Raw genomic sequence first — 18,341 nt, 5'->3', positions numbered from 1 at the left:
GGTGGTAAGGTATACACGATACTCTACAGTATGTTTTACTATGCATAGATTCGTAAATATGTCCATAGTTAGCGTGGAGTGGGTGTGATGTATTCCTATAGGTTCTGTATCGATCCCCCTATTCCTGACCCTATTCTGGTTAACAAGTTAACTAGCAGCCATCCCATGAGGCAGAAAACCCCCATGATGCAGGAACCGTTATCTGATAAAGCCACACCACGGCACAGAAGCGCGTTATCTGATTAGGTCATAACGCTTGCCATCTAATTAGACAAGCGATATTCCTCCAGCCCCTGATAAGGCATACGGAGTTCTCAAAACAAATCAAACCTATGACAGACCTGGGAAAAACCCTGCGGCCATTGTTTTGATTTCACCGAGAACTTCAGCAAAAGAATGTGCTAACGACCAGGTCGTATGACATCCTTATTGACGTATCTATGTCCATCCTTACGTCAATCTCGGCACCTTAAAGGTATAAATATTACCGATATTGCCCTATGCAAACACACGCGGTGGTGACGAGATCGGAGCAGCCAGACTTGCCGAAGCCCAGAGCAGAGCAGACCCCGCTGGCGCAGCCCCGCCTTCCTGACGCGCTGAGAACGAGACGCTGCTTTCTCCTGCCGAGAAATCCAGCTCCGGCGCTTCCGGGTAGCCCTCGCAGGCAGCCTGGAATATCGAGACCAGAGACGAGAGATACCATCCCTCATTCATCCTAGATTCCAGGTACAGAACTGAATAACCCCTTGCAGAGAATTCTTTAGTCAGTCACTTGGCAAAACAAACTTAACTTAAACTGTAACTTTCTATTCCCGCCCACGTATTAGGCTTAGGTCAGGTACACGGGGTAGGCGTAGTTAGAAACACCAGTTGAGTACGATTAGTCAAATGTAAATGTGTATGTATTCATTTTATTCATTTTAAACCTTCATATGGCTTAGAAACCATATCAATGTTTTTACAGTATTATTTATACTTCTGCTTTTATTGTATGCACTTTACTTAACCATAAGTATTGCAATAATATTGATCCATTTCTCTTGTATGAGAAAAGTGACTGATCAATAAATAACATCTTTTATTGAACATGCCAGTCTCTTCCTTTTCTCTACAATCTGGTGAGACTAAGAATGCACGTACTGACTGAGTAAAATAAGTCGTCTTTTGTTTTCACACGACTCTAGAGATACACTCTTGATTAGGGGAGAGCAAAGTTGTCATGTTCTATGGTTGTCAGAAACTAAATCCCTTCTTGTCTATCCAGGGAGGTTCAACTCCTCCTTGCCTATTCGAGAAAGTTTCTAGTGAACTCTGAGCTAGCTGGCAAAACCCTAAACTTTAAGTCTAATATCGACAGTAGTAGACCTAGTTAACGTCTGGTCTAGGCCTATACTATTGAAGGTATTATTCCAATGCGCAGAGCCTATTGGGATAATAGGAACTACACTACAAAGCATTGAGTCTCTGCTCTTACATTTGGGTTTTTCGTTGAAGGAGATCTCAGCAGAGAAACTAGACGGTGATAGGAAAACATGGCAGGTAAAATGACATAGGCCCACTTCACTCACCATACTAGACGGTGATAGGAAAACATGGCAGGTAAAATGACATAGGCCCACTTCACTCACCATGGATCAGTTTGAAAGACCTTACCTCTCGTCAACTGGCTTCCACCATTTTTCCAAGAATACCTAGGAGTTCACTGCCTCTGCCCTCTATGGCATTCCAACAATTCTAATGCTGCTCCTCAGTGTAAGGCTCTTTGCATCCTTGCATCCTTGCCGCTCTTCTCAAAGTAGTGTGGCCTCCCAGCTTAAAGTTTGCTTTACATTTCCTAAAGTATGTCTAGCTCAGTACTCCTTCGTATGTCACCTAATCCACAGCATTCTGAAGGTATTTCCATGAAAAGACACATTCACTTTGCCTTACAGAAAGTTCCTCGAGCCATTGATCAATTTTAAAATAATGTCTTTAAAGGTGCTCTTACTGGTTGCTCTCTGGGAGGCTGCCACTGAGAGGGGTGGTGGTGGTGAGGGGGGAGGGGGGAATTTACGGGGGACAAACTGTGCCTATCAGGACTCCACCTCACCTTCCTGCTCTTCCAGTACTCCTCTTTCTATGCCGCCTGAGTGCTTCCGACTGGGCATGGGCAGGTTGGGTATTGCTGACCAATCAGTTAATTTTCGGCCCATACTTACTCGAGTCAGTGTGACTGCGTTAAGTTCACAACTCTCCTCATTGTGATGCCTGTGCACTTAGCTTCTTACTTGGCTAAATGTTTGCAGTTCCACTGAAGGTGGCAATACTTCATCAGTCTCCTAATGCTCTTCGTTTCAATCACCTTTTACTCTAGATCGCCTTGGCCTAGGAAAAGTCAGCACAGGCAAAACTCTCTCTGGCACCTAAGCACTGCCCTCCAAATATTGGAGGCCAGACAAATGTTTCCACTAATGACCATTCGAAATTGCTTGTGCCAAAAAAAAGAAATGAGAACCAGTTAGCTATCACCAAACATGATAATTTTTTGTTACATATTTATAGTAGATGGAGGCAAGAACAACAGGGACTAGCGTCCTCGCCAGTACTCACCTGGCCACACACCATTGTGTAACTCTCTATGATAAACACTGTACAAGCAATATAGTTGTTGGTGGGTAGAATTTGTGACTCATCTCTATGCACGCCTGTGTGCCTGAAGTGAAGGTAGGAACGTAGTACGTCTTGGTGGAGAACAGGAGCTCAGTTAACTATTTATTATTGTTAAGCAATGTGATAATAGTCTTCAAAGAGAATCTCAGTAGGAATTTGTTTTTCTTTATTTATTTTTGTTCTTGGAACATTACAAGCCTGTATTTAAGAGTAATTGATGACATGCAGCACCCTTTTCGGTCAAAAGGGCAGGATTGTTACTCGTCGATAAGATGGTTATAGATGACTGAGTAAACGGTCGAGGGAGCTCTGAAGGTGAATACACTTCTTTGTAGATATAATCACATTGTTTGATACACACTTTAAAAGAATCACTGTTTATATATCTTACTTCCCAACTGTGAGCATTAAAACACCAAGGAGTCTCTGCAATGAACTATTATTGAGGTCAATTAGATTTAAATTCTAAAGATAAGCTGTACAACGCCCATGTTCAAAGTCCTAAATATTTCAGAGATGAATATTACAGTACTTGCATAGGTTAAAAAAATTAGGTATATCAGGGCAAAAACAAGATAACTCAAAAACATAAAACACTGCAACAACAAATGTGAATTTGTGGACGAGACAAGAAGCGCAGCAAAGATGGATGTTGTCACCTGGACTGTTGTCTCTTGCCGTCATCTGCATGAGAAGGGCCATCTGCTTGCGTTCAGACAAAGGGTAACCAAACAAAATACTAACTGGTGTAGATTTCTTGCTTCCCGTTTCCTTTTTCATTTTTTTCTTCTCTGGGCCTTCTTTGTCTAAAAATATAAAGGTTTTATGAGATAATCAAAGAAATACACCAATAGCTCTTGATGTACAGTACCATGAGAACAATTCTGATAATATAATGGATGGATAATTCTGATAATGCACTTCTGAAAAGAACATTATTTTCAGACAGTGAAGTAATTCCTATTAACTAGAAAGTGATTTACTCTTTATCTAACTTCACAACACACTCTTCAATACACAGCTTTAACAACTTTGCATCACTTCTGTGCCCAAAAAGCAAACAGTTTTAACAACATTAAAGTGAACCTTTAAGGTGTCAATTGAGATGCAAAATGACACGCATTGCCAAATTTGTTTGGATATTTATTACTGCCAAGTTAAATATTTATTGATTTCTATCTTGTCTGAGATCAATAATATTTACAATTATGAAAGATTACAATTGAAAGAAGTTTAAAGTTTAAAAGGCCTAACGGTCACAGTACAAAAAATAGTACATTGGTAAAAACGATAATAAAAAAAAAATAACAAATCATAACAGGCAAATTCTTTAGAGGGTGACTTTGCCAAAGAAATCAATTCATCAATTTTGGATATTTAAGATACAAAGGTTTTAAAAGTTGATTTTTAGCTTATTTCACCATTGCACTAGAACAAACAGAAATAACATGCAAAATATCTTGAGTTCCACCATTGCAGAGATCACACATTCTGGTCTTATTTCCTTTATCGGACCAGTGTTTTTAAAATTATTTAGGGGTGAAATGCTTAATCTTAACACATGTAAAAATTGTCTAACATTGTATTCCAGGGATGATATTACATATCATTGATTCTGTTGAAAAGATATACTGTCAGAGTAAGCCTTATATATTTCCAGGGATAAACAGTGAGTGATGTCACTAGTGTAGCTAGCTTATTCTAGCAGCAGGATTTTATTTTTAATCACTAAGTTGTGCAGGCGTCTACATCTGTAAGTGATCAATGGTACACTGTAATTGTGCTAGCGAAACCTTGAGATTATTATTGAAGGTATAGTTTTAAACTTCTCCACCGGAGGGTAGACAAACAGGACTCTATGAACATTGGTGTGTGGCTGCTGCAAAGACAGATTGCTGACCATTGGGGCACAGTCCAGGGTTTCATATTTCCAGAACCAATGCCAGGTTCTTAAAGAGCATTTCCTTTTTTATCCTACAGAGAAGTTGGATTTTTGAAGTGGTTTTCATCACATAAATAATAGTCAAGTGGAAGGGACTGGGTATTTCTCATGCTTGTGCTTGCTAAAAATCTTTCAGGAAGGAGTTTACTGGCTTCTTGAAGGGTCGATGTCCACTGTAGGTTGCCTCAATTAGTGCTCAGCTTCCTGAAGGGCAGGAGCCATATACTCCTTATTTTTTCAGGATCCACATTGGGAATTTAACATATTCTTTAGACAACCAGGATTCTTCTTGGTATAAACTAGCTGCATTATTTACAAAGCCATCACAAACAGTACCCTACTTATCTTGAAGGCAAAGTCGCCATCTCTGGTGGCCGTTAGCAAACACGCAACCAGGGCACTATCAAACTGGAGACTAAGGGTAAAAAAATAGAACAAGCCCATGAGGACTGCTCTAAATGAGGACAGCACTGATGAAGCACCTTTCTAAAGACCATTATATTACAATACAGTAACTACACTTCTGCTCCTAAATTCCAGTTACCTCTATCATGGACTGACTGTATGATTGTCTTTAACCTTGCAGAGCACTCTGCTGCCTTTTTGCTTGGTTTGTGCACACAAATACCAAATACATATGCATGTCTCTCACTATCACTGCCTAACTTTTTTCTGCCTCTTAATCGTTTCTTTTACTTGAATGAGTGGTTTCTCCTCTGACTCTCAATTTGTCCCTCCCTAGCCTCCATCTTTCTGGCATCATTCTGCAGTCCCCCAGTATTTCATTAAAGTTTTCATAACTCAATGTCGTCAACTAGAGAGAAGTTACAGTGGTCGGCATCAGAGGGTGTATTGTCAATGTGAAAGGCCTTGATGATGGTGTTGGTATGGACGTCGAAGGCTCTGAATTGAATGCTGGGCCCCGCAGAGGCAAAGGCCACCAGGCATCAAGCGTGACATTCTGGCAGTCCCTGATGCAGAGGTAAATTTTGAGGGGGATATTGGGGGGGGGGGGCATTAAGTCAGCAGGAGTGAGAGAAAGCTCCCCGTACTCTGAGGCTACTGTGAGGAGTAGCAAGGACATTTGTGGGGATGCCTAGGATTAAAGGGACTCTCCAGCATGGCTGAGTTTAGCATCCGGAATTTTGGATGAGTTGACAGTATTTGAAAACACTTTGGCCATTCCCTGGATTTCTCAGATTCCTGTTCAGACTCAAAAGGCAAGATCCTGTAAACTTCTCTTTCCTTATTTTTATTGAGATCTCTAACATATAGGCTGTACACTCCTGCAGGTGTGGGACATCGTCCTAAATGTCTCTCTGACAACACGTGCCTAATTCTTCTTAAGCTGCATTTGAAAATCAGAAAGTATACTATCTTATAGAGGACATACTAGTGAATCTCCAGACACCAACTTACAAACAAGAAAAGCTCTCTGGGGGTGAAGATGGGGATCTCTCTTGCACAAGAATGTGTGGTTAAGAATTGGAACTACGAAGGTGCTAGAGTAAAAATTTGCTGTGCAAGAAAAAGGAATGGGTAAAAATGAGCTCATCTGACTACAAGAAAATACGTAGCATGCTCCTCGTTATTATCAGAGTATTCCCAGCATAAAATGGGTGGAATACTCAAATAAAATGACTATCTACTGTAGTGAGTATACTGGACAACTTGCAAGTTCCTTCTTCCCTCCCACCCTCACTACCATTACCTTGCTTAGGCCTACTGTCAAATATGGACCCTATAAGCATGTTCCTTTTGCATGAAAGAACAGATGGGTAATTTATACATTAATCTATATTCCACGTGATTGGCAGTTTGTTACAGCCTAGATCAATGGTACTTAACATTCTAAGGATCCCTACTAAATCACTACTGTAAGTTAAGGATTCCCAAGCCTTTTTCTTCCCACATTATTCTGAAATCCTCATTTTTCACGTTTCATGCATCATCGCTTTCTTCTTCTACATCTTTTCTCTCTCTCTCTCTCTCTCATACATGTCAAGATTACAGCAGGTTTTTTTTACTTCCTTCACACACTTTCACATATAATCACGATTTAGCATACTGGGCTACAAGAAGTAATATCGGTCTCATTATTCAAGTTTGTCTTCAAAACGGCACTGGAAGTAGGCACTAATACTTCGACAGATGTTAAAGGTTGAATAAAGATCATATAGACCAGCATATTCTAACCCGTAGGCTAAGACCTCCCAGTGGTCTGCAACACAATCTCAGTAGGTCGCCAAACTAGATTGCCTAGCGCTAGTCCAAGCTGTCTAGGGAAACTGAAGCCAAAAGTCAAGAGTAATATTTAATCAAAATGAGGTAATCCATGTCGCCGAGAGAGCTTTTGTTTACATTTCTCAAGTTTTAGTTAATTTACTTCCCTAAGAGTATTTGTTTTTTCCCCAGCACATTGTTTTGCTGTAGTTTTTGTCATACAGCATATTAATCTTGTACTGTGCGTGTTGTGACCTGATGAAGTGGAATATGAAAATGCAGGATTTCAGAATGATGTCGGGAGAAAAAGGCTTGGGGTCCATAGCTTCCAGTAGTGATTAAGTAGGGGCCCTCAGAAGTCAAAAGGTTAAGAACCACTGTGCTATACAAAATATAAATGATCACCAGAATCTGAGCAAGGATGGCGCATTCAGACGTTTATTGAAAAGCAGGAATAAAGACTAGCTCCTCATAGGTAAAGGTTGGATGCCAATCCATCAATCAATCAATCAGAGTTCTTGTAAAGCGCGCTACTTATCCGTGAGTGTCTCAAGGCGCTGAGGGGAGGGGGTGCCGCTACTGCTCAAAGAGCCAGGTCTTGAGGAGTCTTCTGAAGGCGAGTAAGTCTTGGGTCTGCCGTAGGTGGGTAGGGAGGGTGTTCCAGGTCTTGGCGGCGAGGTAGGAGAAGGATCTGCCGCCGGAGGTTGTTCGTTGGATGCAGAGGACAGCGGCGAGGGCGTGGCTGGCGGAGCCGAGCTGGTGGGTGGGGGTGTAGATGCTGTTCAGGTAGGCTGGTCCGGCGTTGTGGAGTGCTTTGTGTGCGTGGGTGAGGAGCTTGAAGGTGATCCTCTTGTCGACGGGGAGCCAGTGTAGGTCTCTCAGGTGGGGGATGATGTGGCTGCGGCGGGGGACGTAGACGATCAGTCGAGCGGAGGCGTTTTGGATGCGTTGTAGTCGTCGTAGGTGTTTGGCTGGGATTCCTGCGTGGAGTGTGTTGCCGTAGTCCAGTCTGCTGCTGACGAGGGCCTGTGTCACCGTTCTTCTTGTTTCGGTCGGGATCCACTTGTAGATCCTGCGGAGGGTATTGTAGCAGGAGGAGGAGACGGCGTTGACCTGTTTAGACATGGAGAGGGAGGAGTCGAGGATGAATCCTAGGTTGCGTGCATGGTCGGTGGGGGTCGGTGCTCTTCCCAGTGTGGTCAGCCACCAGGAGTCGTCCCAGGCTGAGGGGGTGGGTCCGAGGATGAGTACCTCCGTCTTGCCGAGTTCAGCTTCAGACGGCTGTTCTTCATCCAGTCGGCGACGGCCTTCATTCCCTCGTGGAGGTTGGTTTTGGCGGTGTGCGGGTCCTTGGTGAGGGAGAGGATGAGCTGGGTGTCGTCAGCATAGGAGATGATGTTGAGGTCGTGTTGGCGTGCCACTTGTGCGAGTGGGGCCATGAAGACGTTGAACAGCGTCGGGCTGAGAGATGAGCCCTGGGGGACGCCGTAGATGGTGTCGGTGGCCTCGGATAGGAAGGGCGGGAGGCGGACGCTCTGGGTTCTGCCGGAGAGGAAGAACGTGGTCCAGTCAAGGGCCTTCTCTTGGATTCCGGCTTCTAGGAGGCGTGTCTTTAGAGTGCGATGGCAGACCATGTCGAAGGTGGCTGACAGGTCCAGGTGGATTCGGGCTGATGTTTCGCCGTTGTCTAGTTGGCGCCTGATGTCGTCTGTGGCGGCGATGAGGGCTGTCTCGGTGCTGTGGTTTCGTCTGAACCCGGACTGGGACGGGTCCAAGATGTTGTCGTCTTCCAGGTGGCGGGCCAGTTGCATGTTGACGATTTACTCGCTGACCTTCACCGGGAACGGGAGCATTGAGATGGGCCGGAAGTTCATGAGGTCCTAGGGGTCCGCCTTGGGCTTCTTGAGGAGGGCGTTGATTTTGGCGTGTTTCCAGCTTTCCGGGAATGTCGCTGTTTCGAAGGAGATGTCGTTCATGACCTTGCGTGTCTCATCATCATTGACGTTGGACCAGGAGGTCAGGCGGTTGGCGCTGGTGTTGTTCACAGGGGAGGTGGGGTCTGGCGTAGTCGGCGCGGTCATGGTGTTGAAGCGGTCATGGATGTCAGCGATCTTGCGGTGGAAGAAGATGGCTAGTGAGTTGCACAGTTCTTGTGAGGGCGGTATGTCGTTGGCATTGGCGCTGGGGTTGGAGAGTTCCTTTACAATGCTGAAGAACTCTTTGCTGTCGTGTGCGTTGTTATCCAGACGGTCTTTGAAGGAGGATCTCTTGGCTATTCTGATGAGGTGGTGATGTCTGCGAGTGGCGTCCTTGTGGGCTGCGTGGTTGTCCAGAGTGCGTTCGTGGAGCCATATCTTCTCCAGTTTGGAGGTCTGCAGCCCGTCGGAGAACCAGGTGGGTCTCTTGCTGGCGTGGTTGTTGGAGGGTTTCTTGAGTGGGGCGAGGGTGTTGGCGCAGTCGTCGATCCACTGTCTGAGGTTGCGGGCTGCGGCGTCTGGGTTGGTTGGGTGAGTGGGTGGGTTCTGGGCGAGGGTGGTGATCAGCTGGTCTTTGGTGACTTTGCTCCAGCAGAGGCAATGCAGATGTTGGGTGCGGTGGTGCGTGGTTGGTTTGTTGAAGGTGAAATGGATGCAGCGGTAGTCGGTCCAGTGGAGTTCGGTGGTGTGGTCGAAGGCGACGTGGGTGCCTGTGGAGAAGATAGGGTCCAGTGTGTGGCCAGCGGCGTGGGTGGGTGGGTGCGGTGACGAGTTGTCCGAGGCTGAGGTTGGCAAGGTTGTCGGTCAGGGTGGCGGAGTTGGCGTCGTTGTTGTTCTCAAGGTGGAAATTCAGGTCCCCGAGGAGGATGTAGTCCGTGGAGGCGAGTGCGTTGGTGCTGGCGAGGTCAGCGATGGAGTCGCTGAATTGAACTCGGGGTCCGGGTGGTCTGTAGATGAGTGTTCTTCTGAGGGTGGTGTTGGGATCGGTGTGGATCCGGAAGTCCAGGTGTTCGGCGGTGTTGAGGGTGTCGTCTGCGTGGGTGGCGACCTTGAGGGTGGACTTGTGGACGATGGCTATTCTTCCTCTGATTCCGTTGGCGCGATCTCTGCGGGAGATCTTGTAGCCGTCTGGGATGGCTATGGCGATGTAGGGCGCCGAGGAGTCGTTCCACCAGGTCTCGGTCAGGAAGGCCACGTCTGGGGCGGATGTGTCGAGCAGATCCCAGAGCTTGACGGCGTGTTTGCGTGCGGAGTGGGTGTTGACGAGTATGCAGCTGAGGTAGTTGGGTCCAGTCCTTGGAAGTTTGGTGGTTCTGTCGCAGGTGAAGCTGCAGGTGTGGCAGGAGAAAGGCCCGTGAGTCCGTTTTGGGGCAGCTTGGAAGCAGGTGTGGTTTCGGCCAGCGTTAAGTGTGTAGAGGGTGATGGCGTCGTAGCGGAGTCTGGTGTTGTGGCGTTTGCGGGGTCCAGGGGTTCTGGCGCTGGCCGCGGTCCAGGCGCGGACGGGCGCAGACAGGCTTGCCTTTGGCACGCCTTTGGCGTGCCAGCGGCGCGGCCGTTGCGCGGCCTCCATAAGAGGTGGAAAGGGTGGGAGGAACAGCTGGGAGCGGGGTGGCCAATGGGGATCAGGTGGCAGGGCCGCAGCGGCGGGAAGGAAGGAGCGGGAGACGCGGCAGGCAGCAGGGAGACGGCGGCAGGCAGCAGGGAGACGGCGGCAGGCAGCAGGGAGACGGCGGCAGGCAGCAGGAGGAAACCAGGCAGCTGGCGGCTGTGTGGTGGCGTGGGGAGCAACCTGCCTGCGAGCAGGGTCAAAGCCAACATAAAATGTGTTACCTGACCTCCCTTATGTGAATCGATGGTTTACTCCGTGCTCTCTTTAAGAAAATCTGAATCATTCATCTTGGAGGTGCACAGAGTTCATCCAACAACCCAGCTGCCTAGCATTTAGAATCTGCACTTCTGTTCTGTCCAAGGACTCGTGATAGAGAAATTGCTTCAGATCATAAGGATCAAGAATCGGTCCAACGCCCTCAGCCTTCATGGGGAGAGATTAGTAGGTGACAGAGCACCTTAGATTTTAACCATACATGCAAGCTCTAGCCTGCAGCCCTTCGTATAAAGCAACAGCATAATAAGACCAACACAGTGGCAGAAATGAGATATATAAATGAAATTGACAACTGGTTTGTGTATGCTTTTCCTAGTATCTTTGGGAAAAAAGGAACATTACAGACAAGGTATGACAGATAAGTGATCAATTCCTGTTTGGAAGAGTCAGGGAAGAATTCATATTTACTAATGATTGTATGGAGTTTACAATTATGGGTGGGCGTTCTGAAGAGTGTTGCTCGAACAGCTTTGTAGTGCTGGGGTTACCCAAGCAGTAAGGTGAATTTATAGTTGCAGTAAAAGAAGTTACTTTCCTCTGAGGCACTTGTTACGAGTTACATGTAAAATCTGATGAGCCCTTTAACAGAAATTACTGGGACCTACTACATGAATGATTACGGTGGCATCAATGAGAGTGTGAGAATATCACAGATCTCTCTATCTAGTTGCCTAACTGTTGTAGGAACAGACTGGAAACCAAATACTTTTTCTGGGACTTATGCTGTGTTTGCAAAGGAAGTCATCCTTTATGGAAGAGGAAACCTCACACACATAATAGTGTCATGCTTCCTCATCGGTATCCATTGCCCACCCTAGTAGGTGAATACCACCAGGGCAGACAGAACCTCCTGGAAGACTTAAATGGTAGGAGGGAGTTCATGAATAAGACAAACTGGATAAAGATGGGATCCAGATTGCATTGAAAATACCTTGGTGTTGCCAGGTTATTACTTTTAGTCAGAAGTACACCAGGTATCTCTAAAAACAATTATGAACGGGTATAGTGAAGACAATAGCTCAAAACCCGTTCCTCATCTGCCAACAGGTTTCTGCCTGATGTTAGTAGCTAAAATGGTCTGAGTCATTCTTCAGGTCCAAAGGATCACTATCTGAAGTGAATGTGACTTCTAATTGTCTATGACTTGAGAAGAAAAGATTTAAAAAATAAAATAAACTTGTGAACTACCTTTTAACCCAGGTGATTCCGACCTGGTTCCAGTTCTACTGTTTATTAGACTCCTAGATCGAAAAATTGGATAACAATAAGCAATTTCTTCATTGCAAACAGAATACCTGAAAAGAAGATTTGCTAAAATAGCGTATATACGTTTTTTTTTATACAAATAGGGATTGTGGGCATGCAAGTACAATATCACAGAACATCACAGCAAACAGAAATGTGCAAGTTACTTAGCTTGGCAGTCATCACGAGTGTGTGCACATGTAACAATTCAGTGTATTCATTTTCTTTTTACTGTTACATCTTTAGGACAATATTTAAGAAGATTTCAATTCCTCACCCTACACTTTAGGGGATATGGGCTAACCGGTCTTGAAGGGGGTGGTGTCCTTTGTAGTCACAGTGATGTATACGGTAAGACTATTAGTCATATTGAAATACGAATATAGTTGTGTGTGAAATTATCAGGACGAGGGCAACAAGAAACCGACCTATAGATATTCGATATACTGTGTCTGACCAATCACCATTAAAAATGTGGTGCTTGGCTTTTTGTGTTAAGAATCATGAATTAGTGAAAGGTGCACGCCCAATACAACACAAAATACACTCTGCTGTAGGAAGTAGTAGCTGAAATGGGGAAACCTCTCATAGTTAAAAATAGCCTCTGATTCAGGGGGGGCTTCCACTACAACAGAGTCCCAAGCGGCAATCACACATAAATGCACCCCCTACCCCTCTAGAGCTATGGTGCTACAGATTATACTTTAACAGAACGTTATATTGATATATGCTGTTAATTAATACACATTGTTTTATATTTGGTGCACCTTCCCCTCTATTGTTTCCCTTGGTTGTAACAGAACTTTGGCAAGGCCCTGCCAAAGTACCATATTAGCAGTGAAGTACTTTGCCTTGTTTTCTGTCTTTTGTATGTACATTTATATTCAATAAACAGATTTGAAATAAAGAAATAAGCTCTGGAAGAACAAGAGCCAAATTGATGAAGATAGTTTATTGCTTACTCCATCAGCCATAAAGGATCACCACCAGTTGTTCAGTGGTGATTTCTATGGTTTGATGCATCTTCTCTGGTAGGCGGCTGCTCATGGCCCGTAAGTGTAGCCATTGAGGCGGCGTATGTCATAAAAAAAACACAGTCCCAGGAAAAACATTGCGATATGAAAATGGCATGCCCAATATACAGGAGGGATTAAAGTAAGGCCCCATACTTCCGTGACTAGCTGACATTGCTTTCTTTCATACTGGTAGTCATTTGTGCGCTATACAAAGTAAAGAGTTCATTACACCGCAAGGTGTCATAAAAACATCATCATTCAAGTCACAAGTTCAAACATCTATTGAATTCCCCTGCAGAACTAGGATTTTTACGTTGTGCCCCCGCCCCATTTTTGTAGTGCATCTTGCCTTTTTGTGAGATATTGGGAGACGCCTCCTCAATCATACTGAGTTATCGAAAAAAGCCGCTCATATAGTTGTATGCTGTTGCCAATCTGGGATTCTCTTGCAGAACTGAAGATTTAAAGTGTGCCCCCCCAACATACACACAGCCCCTCTTACTTCATCAAAAGGAACACCACATTTGGTTACCTATGTGTATACCGCTCTGGACTACTGGTACAGGGGTTGTTGTATGGCGTTTTAAGATTCCGAATGGATTTTCCAGATTCATGCCCTTATATAGGTACAATTCACGTTGCCCTTATGGGGCATAGAAATCAAGCCCTTATTTAGGCATAGCCCATGCAACCCAAAATACAGGCATGGCTACTTCCAGCCGTTCATCAAACGTCAAAACGATTTCTTGGAAAACCAGCTTAAGCCATTTGGGACTTCCCCTTGCTTGAATATTGATTTCTCCAAGAACTCAGTTTTACAATGAACATCTATTCCTTAGGGGTTCATTCATGATGTTCATATTCCTGAATTTACATCAAACAAGGCATTCCTAAACACCTTCTCAAGGTATAAATATACCTTCACTTGCTATAGCAAAGCACGGTGGTTCGGAGCAGTTCAACTACCTACTTGCCTGACACAGCTCGCTGCAGCAAGTGCCGAAGGAAGACGACTCTCCAGCTGACGCACTGATCAGGAAGCTGCCCTCCTCTGCTGAGAAATCCAGCTCCAGTGTTTCCGACTCCCCTTGCGGGGTGTTGGGAAATCGAGTCCCGAGACAGACATACCAGACCTCCTTCATTCTAAGGTATGGAGCTGATAAGAAACCTTTGGTAAATTCTTGGCAAAAACTAAACCTATGCTAAAGACCATACTTACTTCTTCCCTCGTACTAGACCTAGGTTAGATACATTGGGGTAGGCGTATTTTAGAAGCACCAGTTGAGTATTTTAGCCTGTGTTATTTATTTATGTATTTTTGTATGGCTTAGAAACCATATAATGCTATTACAGTATTATTTTATAATACTATTCTCGCTGTACGCATTCATCTTTGCATTCTGTCTAACGATTGTAGCAGTGCACCTCTCTTGCATGAGAAAGAAGACTGTTCAATAAACCTTTTATTGAAAACGCCAGTCTCACTATTTCTCTGCAAACTCTGTAGAAACTAAGCATGCACGATTGACTGGGGTGAAATACTTATCTATTGTTTCCACGACTCTGAAGATAGTTATTCCAGTCCTAGGGAACAAAGTTGTCATGTTTATGCGGTTGTCAGAAACTAATACCTTCTTGTGAATTCAAGAAAGTTTCTAGTGACCTCTGAGCTAGCTGGCACTCACAATTAAGTTTAGTATACTCGATAGAGACATACAGACCTAAGTTCCTACGTCATTTCTATAGGATATATTATTCCAATGCGCAGAGCCTTTTAGGAATATAGGAACTACACTACAGGGTCACGAGCGGCGGATATCTATTTAAACAGTGTGCCTACACTCGTGCCGGATGGTCAACGGAAGGTGTGTCATGGTAAGACAGGGACACCGCGAAAGAAGGGAGAATACCCCAAGACGAAATGCCGAGCTCCAGCAAAACCTAGGCATCCCCTTGGACGTAGTTATAAACTTGAGTAACCGGGACCTCAGTGAAACAGAAAAAGCAGTCCTCAACTAAGGGTTGGGCTTTGGTTCCACCCCTAAAGAGGACATTTAAATTTTTTTTAGAAACAGCTGATTTCTTACGGAAAATGAGACTTAAGGTGTTCTTTCAAGACAGAGCTTACAACAATCAGGAAGTTAACACTGGCCTACGACCAAAATCCACATTTACTCCCCCACATTCTCCATGCCACCGGGCGTTTTATGCTTTTGAAAAGCCGTCAACAGGGAGGTTTGACAGCTTGGGGACAAGGGACCATAAGAGGTTCAACAATATGAGTAAAGAGCAAAGGATGGCACTGGAATCACTGGCAGCAGATCACTTTATTACAATCAAATCCACAGATAAAGGGGGAGCTGTTGTAATTCTCCCAAAGAAGATGTACAGAAATGAGTGTAAAAAACTACTCAGCGAGGCTCGATATTACAAATGTCTATCAAAATATCCCTCAGGTTAAATCTAGGAAGTGGCAGCCTACAAAATCTAGGAAGGTTTGGAGAAATGTTGGATAACTAAACATGAAGCGAATTTCCTTATCCAGAAAAAATCTGAGAACCTTACTTTTATGTAATACCAAAGGTACACAAAAACAAATTTCCCCCTCAGGGAACACTAACTATCTCAGGGATTGGTTCCATTCTGGCGCCTCTTTCACAGTTCTGTGTTGTCTTTTTGAGACCACTGGTTCAAAAGTTGTCTACTTAACTACAATACACAAACGACATGCTGAACCTGATTAAGGACTTATTCTTCCACAAACTCCTGATCAGTCTAGACGTGGAATCCCTTTAAACAAATATTCCACAAGAGGCCAGTCTATCAGTAGTAGAAATAATTCTTGGCTTAACACAATGGAACTCCATCACCCCAAGGGAGTTTGTTATGGATCTAGCACATTTGCCACTCTTTGAATTTATTTTATAGTTTGAGGGAGATAACTATCTCCAGGTGCACGGAATATCAATGGGGATCACCTTTGCTCCTAACCTAGCTTGCCTCTATGTGGACTCCTTTGAATTCGATTTTGTCCTAAATGACCAAAACCCTTTTCAAGACAAAACAAATAATTGGAAAGGTTACACTGATAACGTCCGGCTAATTTGGACCACCGCCAATGAGGAGGCTCAAAACTTTGGGAACTAGCTGAAAGCCCTGAACCCCTTTATGAGGTTTACCATGATTGTGGGTTGGAGCGAACTCCCCTTCCTTGACCTTCGGATTAAAGAGATTAATGGGAAGTAGGAGAGTGAGGCTTACTACAAAACAACGTAACGCAACAACCTCTTACAATTCAAGTTTCCATTTCCGCAGTATGAGAAAGAACCTCCCTGTGGGACAGTTCTTATGATTACGACGTAACTGGTCACAGGTTAATGATAACAAATCTCATGCAAAAAAACGGTCACAAGCTTGCAAAGAAAAATTATCCCACTAATACTCAGCCCAGAAAGAGTAAAGACCATGATAATCCGTGTACACTTTGGAACCTACCATCTCCAGCTGGACACTCCCCATGCAGCAAATGCAGCTTATGCCATTTGACAAAAAGAGTAAATGAACTAGATGTAGGTTTGAGGATACCTTGGAGACTGAAACATTTAATCAATTGGAATACCAGCAAAGTAGTTTATGTTATCAAGTGCCCCTGTGATCTCCTGTACATTGGGATGACGACCAGAAAAGTACTTACATGCATAACAGAACACAGGAGTACCATCCGATGTCACAGGGACGCCACAAAGCTAACACAGCACTACATTTAAAAAGGATACAATGATAATGAGATGGAATGGTATGTGCTAGAGAAACTGAACAAACACGCCCAGACGTAACACTACCACTACTTATTTCTTAGCAGCTTTGGGTGTATAGGTTACACATAGATCTACAGGGACTTAATGATGAGATACCAAGGGGATGCCTCAGAACCTGAGCTATATCAATATGCATCTTCCCTTTTTCTAATTTGACCTTCTAAAAAGTCCTTGCTGAAATAACTCCTACATGGATTCAGCTCAAAACCCACACCCCATGTTAGTGCCTTTCCATCGTCTCAAGTGTAGGGTTCCAAAAGATAAAAATGTGTCCTTCCTCAAGTCATGTTCACCTGATTTACTACAGAGCACAGTAATACCCCTGTGGTTATAACACATCAATCATCATAGGCAGGCACCACCTACCTAATTTCAACCTGCCCCCCTAGGATATGTTAATGTCAATTACCAGTGGTCACCTTGAGTAATTCTACTTAACTGACTACATTTTAAGATCGATGTTTGACCTAATGTAAAACTCTGCATCACTCCTTACACTCTTGAAAAACCTCTGATAACATTTCGCCTCATGTTAACAAAAAACGACATCTTCCATGAGCACCACTATGAAATACGAGCCCTGGCTTCCAGAAGGGATTGGCACATGGGGAAAAACTCAATTTCCCATGAACCAAGAGAGCCAGCCACCTTCCGGTCTCCTGACCACGCCCCTAGTTGACCATCAAGCACAAGTAGAGGCACACTGTTTAAATAGACATCCGCCGCTCGAGACCTGCTACCAAGGGGTCCAGAGCGGTATGTACATAGGTAACCAAACGTGGTGTCTCTTTTGATGTAGTCAGTGAGGCTGAGTGTGTATGTTGGGGGGCGCAACTTTGTATCTTCGGTTCTGCGAGGGAATCCAGCATTGCTTGAGTGTATGACTATAAAAACCCTAGTTCTCCAGAGGAATGTAATAGATATTTGAATGTGTGACTTAATGTGATGATCTTCTCTCAAACAACTAGCTGGTGTAAAGAACTTTTTAATTTGTACATCACACAATGGCTACCTGTATAAAAGAAAGCAATGTCAGCTATATTGTGCATACCCGGCATGCCTTTTTCATATTACAATGTTTTTGCTGGGACAGTGTTCTTTTGATGATATAAGCCGCCTCAGTGGCCACACTTACGGGACCATGAGCAGCCGCCTGTCTCCTACTGGAGGAGATTCCGCAATCAATAGAAATCACCACTGAACAACTCGTGGAGATACCTTCTGGCCAATGGAGAAAGCAATGAACTATATTCAGCAATACAGCTCTTATTCTCCCACAGCCTATTTGTAACCGTGACAGGTTTACCGATTTGCGCTAATACTTCCTACAGCAGAGTGCATTTTGTGTTGTGTTTTGCATGCCCCTTTCAATAATTAATGAGTCTTAAAACAAAAAAGGCAATCAACACTTTTTTTATGGTGTTAGGTCAGACAGTACAGGGCGGTTTCTTGTTGCACTCCTCCTGAAAATTTCACACACAAGAATATTCGTATTTCAACACAACTAATATTCTTACCTTACAAAGGACATCACCCCCTTCGAGATCAGTTTGCCCGTATCCCCTAAAGTTTAGGGTAAGGAAT

The 18,341-nt window shown here is 44.3% G+C and overlaps 1 protein-coding gene across 2 annotated transcripts in view; it reads right to left on the bottom strand.

The window, feature by feature from the left end:
• ANKRD12 (ankyrin repeat domain 12) overlaps positions 1-18,341 on the bottom strand; it is a 358,273-nt gene that overhangs the window by 94,475 nt on the left and 245,457 nt on the right. For both annotated transcript variants that reach the window (XM_078688133.1, XM_078688134.1), the window contains one exon: positions 3,312-3,458. In XM_078688133.1, the coding sequence (XP_078544259.1) occupies positions 3,312-3,458 (147 nt within the window). The remainder of the gene's footprint in view (positions 1-3,311; positions 3,459-18,341) is intronic.

Source organism: Lissotriton helveticus, chromosome 4_1 (assembly GCF_964261635.1).
Source record: "Lissotriton helveticus chromosome 4_1, aLisHel1.1, whole genome shotgun sequence".
Lineage (NCBI taxonomy): Eukaryota > Metazoa > Chordata > Amphibia > Caudata > Salamandridae > Lissotriton > Lissotriton helveticus.
The sequence above is the reverse complement of the archived record's forward strand: the minus strand, read 5'-3'. Positions and strand labels throughout refer to the sequence as shown.